Here is an 8,223-nt window from a genome sequence, read left to right as displayed (position 1 = left end):
CTAGTAATTCACACACCCACTTTGTTACACTCAAACGCGCAGTCCCTTGTCTTCTGGAGAACCCGCAATGCATGCCAATCCGCTGCCTCTCTAGAGGCAGTGCATCCCCCGTTCACCGGTGTCACCTCAGTTTAACACTCTCCTTAGCACAAGGCACTTAGATGTGTCTATAGTAAAAACAAATTGAAGTTTATTTAACAGCGTTGGAGGTAGATCAAATAAAAGTATGTACAGGGGTTTGGAAACATAAGGTTACAGGTAAAAGAAGAACATACAAGGCTATCTTTAGCCTATGCTTCTTAACAAGTTCCCTTCCTGTCTAATACGGTATTTCTCACCCAATGGTCAGTCCTTACCGTGCTTGTCCAGCTGAGAAAGTTGGGATCCCCCTCACAGGAGAGCCTCCCGCGGGTAGAGTGTCTCCTCCCTAATGGATAATATCTTGTGCCATCTTCTTCTCCGATACAGCTACAGACTACTGGCATGTAGCCGGGGGGGGGGGGGGGGGATGGTGGGGGTGGTGGTGTGTGTGTGTGTGTATTTTGTCTTTGTAAATGCTCAAGCCTGCATCTGGGCCAGACAGTAAACACAGGGCTTGCGCTGGCCCCATGGATATTGAGTGTACTCAGTGCTGACTGCGTCAGTTCTGTGACCTCCCCCGCCTCAGGTGACAAGTTTCACTTCCAGCAGTTTTGGAGCACAATAGCCTACGTGACATCACTCTGAAGTGGTTTCCCGTATGAACATCTCGCAATAGCCACGACGATCAGCTAGTTCTTAGTTTTCGGCAGGGACCCCCCAAGACATCCTTCAATGAAACACTGAAAAGACCGTCGGCCACAGGGTAATACACCTGCCTGGGCATGTCTGCACCGTTGCCACTGCGGGCTTCCCAGGGGCAGTGTCTGGAAAGGAAGTGGAGAAGTGAGTCCTACCATCTCCTGCTCTCTTCCCTCTCCCATGTGGAGCCCACACACCAGGCCCAGCTCCATTTGCTCCCTGTGCTCTGTGTACGGGGGGATCCTCCCCGGCCCCTTGCCCTGGCTCCTGCTCACACCTGCTTACCGACACGCTCGTCCCTGTGTCAATGGCACTGACACGCAGGCCTCCTTCCTGGGGTCACGGAGAGCGCAGAAGGTGGCCAGCTGGCCTCTAAGTATCTCCTGCTCCGAACACAGGAAATTCTGTCACTACGGTAAATACCCCCAGTGACTGCACAAGGAGAACCGAAAGACACTCGGGGGACCCAGGCAGTTCTCTCATAAAAGTCATTTATTAGAACAGCGAACACTTTTCTTTAGTACAGCAGCTGTACGCAGCTATGATTGCAGTACAGCGTCCACTACGTGTTACAAGTCACTAGAAATCTAATAAGCATCATGAACATCATAAAGAACTGGGAATATAACGACTATGAAAAACGAGTCCACAGTGGCCCGGCAACTGAGTCTCATAAGAAATTAAACAAATAACAGATCAGCGTTGTCCCGCAACACAGCTCTTCTGTAGCTGAGATAAACTAATAGGTTTAAATGAACAAGATAGCACCCATTCAATAAATTAGGTAAACTTAATACCAGAACAACAATATAACAAATAAGAACATTCTAAATAGGATGGTAAGCACTAAAAGGAAATGATTATCTATTTACATGTGTCTTTTTGCTGGAACATTATTCCATTAGCTTCCCCTCCCACCCCATCCCCAGTTCAACTAACTATGTTTTTTCAACAAACCCAATTGCTTGGCAAGTTGGCAAATGGTTGGGCAACAAAATGGAATCTTTCTCCAGCCCCTGAAACTAATCTAGAGAGTGTCATCAACCAAAGGAAAGCGTAATAACATGCGGCATGCAGTCTCTTCACTACAGAAACGGTAAAAGTTAACGTTCTGGCATTTAAACACAGTGGTAATCATCTGTCGTTTTTACATGTGACATTTGTCTGAATTACCAGAAAGTTAAGTTTGTGAATGGAAGCAGAATGTAACTCAAGTTGATGTTAGGCACAGGTAGGCATGGCAACAAGCATATTTATTCCTGAGAATGTGAATGCCATGGACTGTGATTCCAACTCTCTTTCCCCTCTTCTTGCTCTGTTCTCTCCTGATCCCCAAGTGATGCTAACCTCGGAACAGAATGAATCCTCTCTATGAAAAAAAGGACACTGTCGGGTGGTTTTTTAAGGCTAGGTTTTCGCTGTAGCTATAAAAAAATAAATGCTAATATCAAAAGGGCCAACTGCAGGCCCTGTGAGATATGGCAGCACTGTGTCAGCTGGCACTGTTATGTAGAGCGCAGATTATAAAGCCACTGAGTGGGTGCAAATGCTCGTATCAAGTCCTCTTGCAAATCCGCACTGCCTTGCAGTGCTTGGGAACAGGAGGATGGTAAACAGCCCGGTCCACCTACTGAGCTAAACAGAAAAGCCTTTGGAAATGATAAATTATAGAACCAGAGCTGTTCAATTAACATCTAATTATTCTGCTGAAACCAAGTGATCATCACATCAGAAATGTAATTATCTTCTCAGGCTGCCTATCCATCTTAATTACAGTGGTCTGATGAAGCCCTGGCAAATCTCTTGGTATTTAAAAGTAATATCTTTGGGCCAAATCCTGCCCAGGGATGCACTGACTTCAGTGTGAGCCACATCCACGCGTGAGGGAAGAATTTGGCCCTATCTGCTATAATAGATATGATGGTCTCCCAATACTTGATGCATTCCACCTGGCTCTGTATAGACTAACTGGTAATCCAAGACCAATGTCTACAAATATGCTTGAGGGTGCTCCACAAGAAAGGCTGCAGGGAAAGTAACATCACTGGAGGTAATTTGACTGGCATCAGAAAATGCTTGCCCACAGAGGGTCCCCCCCCCACTCCCAAGTCTCTCCTTGGTTTCTTTAGACAGCATCTTTTGTCTGATGTATAACTCAGTCGAAAGTAATTGGAAGGGTTTCACTTGCGACGGCAGCAGCTAAACTGGTCAACAGCAACCACACTGTGAGGAGGAAATTAAAAGCCCACATTTAAAAATAACAGCAAATCAAACCAATGACCCAAACCAAAAAGCTGACACAGAGTAACATCTCAGGCTATCTAGGTACTTTATCAGCCAAAAGAGCTAAACAGCAAAGCAAACGCGCACAGTACAGTGCCAGAGTCGCCAAGCGGGTTTGCCGTGTGGTCGTGGAGTACAAAGACTGGAGAAGGCCAGTTTCTTCTCTTCTCGCTTGTGTTTCTTTTTTTGGTTTTCCAGTTACCAGCTGACCAAAGATTCCCCGGCTCCTAGGAGGTCTCTTCTTCACAAAGTAAAGCAGCTGTCTTGACTCATCCTGAGAAAAGGCAGCTGGCTTCAGTAGTCTCATTACTGCATGGATGCCCTGGACGTATAGAATTCAGGGACCGGCAAACCAGTGTGGAGAGTCACCTGCAACAACAGCCCTGTTACCAGAGAGCAATCGGCATTCTTACACACCTGGAGCTAAATCCCGACTTTGCTTACGTGAGTAAGGGGTCTAAACTCCACGTGCAAGCAGCACCGTGTGCAGCTGGCCTTCTGCTCTGGCATACAAGAGTGCCCTGGCTGCTCTGCTTGACCACTGAAACAGGCTACAGGCCACGGCGCATCAGGGCTGTGGCGGACCCGCAGTCCCTGGAGCATGCCTATTGCCATCAGCAGCGCACGTAGCGGAAGCAGCAGGAGCAGCGTGAGAGGAGCAGCACAGAGCGCTCGGCAGGACACGCCTCTGGTGACATTGTGGAGGCGCATGGGCTCCCTGACTGGACCTGGCTGAGAGTGTACAACTTGCACCGTTCTCATCCCACGATGATTCAAGCTTTGTTTCCCATCTTTAAAAACCACCAGTCTTCCAAAACGCCCAGAGGAATCTGCAGCGAGGAAAGGTCCCCGCTGTGATAGAGGGCAGCCAAGTGTATCACTGGGAGCCCTGGGCCCCCAGCCATGCATCCTTCCCCTGTAATATTCATCGTCTCCATGCTTCTCCTCCTTGTCCCCTCGTTTGGTATTCCCTGCTGCTGCCTCATGCCCAGTGGCGTGTTCGCTGCCTGCTCCCCCTTGTACCCGTGGCGCCGAGAACACCAGAGATGCTCTCCTGACACCTTTGGCAGGCCTGTCCTGACACGGTGCCTTTAATTCCCACTCATCTTTCCATCCCCGTGCAGAACCAAGAGCAGGACGCAAGGCAAAAGCCACAGAGCAGGAAAGGCTGGGTGGCACCAGAAAAGCATCACCCACATGTTGTCGGTAATCAGAGGAGCAGGGATCACACGACTGGGTGCACTGAGCTCCCGGAGGAAGGCTCTGTGCGGATGCTGGGTCCCTAGAACAACTGTGGGCTCCAGGAATTCTGCCTGCCCTTAGCGCCTCTGCTGTGTTCCAAGGCATCACTGGTCACCGCTGGTCTCCAGCAGCAGCAGGTCCCCTGGTAGCATTTTCTCTGGGCGGGAATATAGACATGGGAAGGGGCTGTCCCCTCATTGATAACTGAGCAGCTACAGATGCAGCAATTGTGTCAGAACAAGGAGTATGCAATGGAGAGGATTTCAAAGGCACAAAAAGGAATCAGGAGCCCAACTCCCTCACTCCCCTTTGTGTCTGTGACAATCTCTGCAAATACACGGGAGAGAACTTTCTATGCACAGATTTCACTACAGATCCAGGGAATACAGAAGAGCACTTCTCTTTCATCTGTTATGACATGCGTATTAGAGAAACCGATATTTGCTTTTCTCAGGAAAATGATTGACAAAGAGAAGACTTCATCAGTCAACCAGAGAGATGGCCAAACCACTGCTGGATTTCTGTTTAGGGAAAATAACCCATCTGGTTGTTTGAAGGGTTAAAATCCATTGCTGATGTAATAACCTGGTATATGGATTTGTGTACAGGCCCGAAGTCCAGAGTTTGGTCAAGAGGTCAGAGGCATAGCAATAGCTAAGAGAAAGCAGAATAACCAAAGATAACCTTGCTTTTGCAAAGATATGCCTGGTCAGCAAATGCCAGATGTTGGGGTCAATAATTGTGTCTTATTCAAAGTTGCAAATAGAATAAAGAAGCCCTGTTTCTGTTGTGTTAATTTCTTCTGTAGGGAGATGTTCTTCCCACACATCCAACCTTGAGTTTATAAAAGGTTCAAGCATGCCAGTATAAGATATGGCCTCCTCCCACCTCCCTTTCCCAGGAACCAATGCCTGCCTTAAAACACAAATAAGCAACTTGAAAGACAATCTTTATTGCCATATACTTTCACTGTTTCTTTGTTTTTACCCCTAGATGTGTATCTGTTGGACAATCAAAGGAGCTACTTCATTCCTATGGACCCCAAATTGAATCCAACATATATTCTGTACGAATACATTTATTAAAGTACTAATTAAATGCTAAATGTTAATTTGTTAACTTGAGACCATGGGCGGAGACATTATGTAACCTTTTGACCATTGGCTACTGTGCTATCATGTCTTGCAGCTAAACCTATCCGGGGGTGTGGAACTGCCTACCCTGTCACTTTCCCCACCCATGGAAAATCCATATATTCCATTGTAATCAATTGATTGACAGTCTCTCTGAGCCTAATAAGCGAGGTGACACTCCGTCAGCGCTGTACGTAATAAACTCCTATGCTTGACCTCTACTCGGTGTGGATTTATGTCCTTCATTGTTCTTGTAATTGGCTGACCTACACTCTCAAAACCTATAAGGATTGCCCGTTTTTGTGAGCAGTGTAACAGAGTCTGTAGCTTGCTTTATTGTCTAGATCACTGATATGCATACAACTGTGTAGAGTTGTCCCTTCTCAGATTTATTCTCCTTTATGCACAGTTTAATTCTCACATTCATCATGGGAAGGAAGCATAACTCATTTCTTTACTTACAAAATAACGTAGGGGTTTTAGAGTCAAATTTACAAATGAGTTTATCCAAAATAAAGTCTTCTGAATCCTAATAAAGCCATTTGAGTTACTCACACACCTTTAGGGGAAAAGGATAATGAATGTCTTGAGTTTATGAGCAGTACTTTTATCAGCATGTCCTTGGGCTTCTCTATTATTTGGGGATTTTAAACGTTACCTCTTCTATTGATCTGTCAGGAAGCAATGGGGTTTGATAAATATTCTCCTCTCTTAGGACAAAGTAAAGGATGTAGAGATGGGAATTAAACTCATCCAGCAATGGTGCTTGTGTATCACACCCATGTACACATACAAAGATACACATACAAGTACCACAGAGTGTTGAACACAGTGTCACGGCTCAATATAAAATCATAATGTTACTGAGGACTGCGTTGCTTAGCAATTTAATAACGGTATTCAGAATAATCACCAGAGTCTCAGATCTCCATAAAATCCGGTTAACGCTGGATCAGCTGTGAAGAAAGGGCCAGGCTACGGTTCTTAGAGCCTGTGGGGCACAGAGATGGGGGATGCCCTTTATTCAGGCATAATGCTACCCCAGTAGCTGGGAAAAATTCAACCACCAGCTGCATTCGCTCCGCCCCTAGAAAACGGGATGCAAAGGCTCCTCCCAGGGCTGCTCTCCTGTCACTACAGGTATGTTCCTGGGCAGGCTATGCCTACAACCTGCCCAAACAGCACGGTGCAGTAATGTTTGCACTTCTAGCCAATTCCCCCTTTATGCTCAAAGGCCTGATCCAAATCCCACTGAAGTCAATGGGACTCTGATTCATGGGTGCTGGATAGAGCTCATGGCTGCATTGTGTCTCTCTCTCCTGCCGAGGGAAGATTACCTTTGATGTCCATAATATAGTCCCAAATAAATAACTGAACCTACCACGTGGGCACCTCATCAAACTGCCTGAAAGGTCCTGACTTAACCGATTCAAGCTTATTTCTTCCTGGCATCTTCTAGGAAGATTTTAACAAGCCTTTGGCAATGGTGCAGCGCTTAGAGAAGCAAAGGGTGATGGCTGACCAAAACCAGGCTCAGTGAGTGTCTGCCGAGTGAATGAAACCAATAACGCCCTGAAGAGGACAATAAGGGGGATGGAAGCAAATAAAAATTGAGACTAAAAATACCAGAGTAGCTCAGAGCAAGACAAATATTAAACAGTCTTCCAGTCTTCATTGCAGAGATAGAGTTCGTGAATGGTCAAGAACTCAAAAGAGAGCCTGTGTTTGAAATTGCTGTGTAGAACATCCTTGGTATCACACAAGTGCATTTTAATAACTAGTGCGATTCCTGGAGGATGCTGATAAACTGAGTGGCCAAGCTCCTCTGAGCCAAAGGCAGCGGCACTCCCGTTCTCCTGCCATCCATGGGAGAGAAGAAGGATAAGGAACAAGCTATGCGCTGTCCAAAGGCACATCTTGATGTCAGTGGCTCACCAGTGACCTGGGTCATTACATTTAATCTTCCAAACTGCCCTGTTCCACAAAGGCTCTCACCCCTTCTAGCAGCTGCTGAGGTTTTTCTTACACTGTTGAGAACGCTCTAGTGGATAAGAATGGTGCTAAATGTACAGAAAGGCAGGAGGAGTTCGCCATCAGGTTCAGATCTTTCATACGCTGCTGTTGTGAAAACGCTTTCTTTGACAAAGCACATACCTGCACATTCCTGTTCAGACTGACGGCAGGGAAGAACAGGCCCTCCATGTTCTCAAAAGCCACAGGACCTTGCTGATCTTCGTTGATGGAAAATGTTAGGGTCCTCCTGGTTAAGTCAAGGAGCACTCCAACTGTGGCACCTTTTGTTATTCCCCCTTCGGTCCTGTTGGGGAAAGAGGAAGTCAGATGATGTGCATCACTTAATGCCATCACAGTCCTTGCTACAGAGTTTGTACAGAATGGCTTCCCTGAAATGCACAAAACAACACCCCTAATCAGAGCCGGATTTACACCTTACTCGCCGCTAGGCACAGCATCTTCAGCGCCCCCACGCCTACAGCTGGCCTTTGTGTTCCACAGTTTTAGAGAGGTATGGCACCCCTAATTTGAAATCCAGCCCCGTCCCTGATTCCTGGCAGTCTTCAGTGAAACAGTGTAATCTAAAAACACTTCAAGGGACAAATACATGTGTACACACTAACTGCACAGTACTGTAGCCTAGTGATGGGGATGGGCCAGATTCTGCCCCTTGGATACAAACACGGGGCTCCCATTATCTTCAACCGAAGTGTGTGCAGGGAGGTGTGTCTCAGGGCGGAATTGCGCCTCAGAGGACAATCACACAGTTTGC

The 8,223-nt window shown here is 46.7% G+C and overlaps 1 protein-coding gene across 11 annotated transcripts in view; it reads right to left on the bottom strand.

The window, feature by feature from the left end:
- Positions 1–1,261: 1,261 nt before the first annotated feature.
- The window catches only part of TRIM9 (tripartite motif containing 9), a 121,095-nt gene continuing 114,133 nt past the window's right edge, over positions 1,262–8,223 (bottom strand). For all 11 annotated transcript variants that reach the window (XM_074956530.1, XM_074956534.1, XM_074956536.1 and 8 more), the window contains 2 exons: positions 7,593–7,755; positions 1,262–3,432 (listed from right to left, as the gene is read on the bottom strand). In XM_074956530.1, coding sequence (XP_074812631.1) covers positions 3,370–3,432; positions 7,593–7,755 — 226 coding nt within the window. In that variant the 3' untranslated portion in view covers positions 1,262–3,369. The remainder of the gene's footprint in view (positions 3,433–7,592; positions 7,756–8,223) is intronic.

Source organism: Natator depressus, chromosome 6, assembly GCF_965152275.1.
Source record: "Natator depressus isolate rNatDep1 chromosome 6, rNatDep2.hap1, whole genome shotgun sequence".
NCBI classification, from domain to species: Eukaryota; Metazoa; Chordata; order Testudines; family Cheloniidae; genus Natator; species Natator depressus.
The sequence above is the reverse complement of the archived record's forward strand: the minus strand, read 5'-3'. Positions and strand labels throughout refer to the sequence as shown.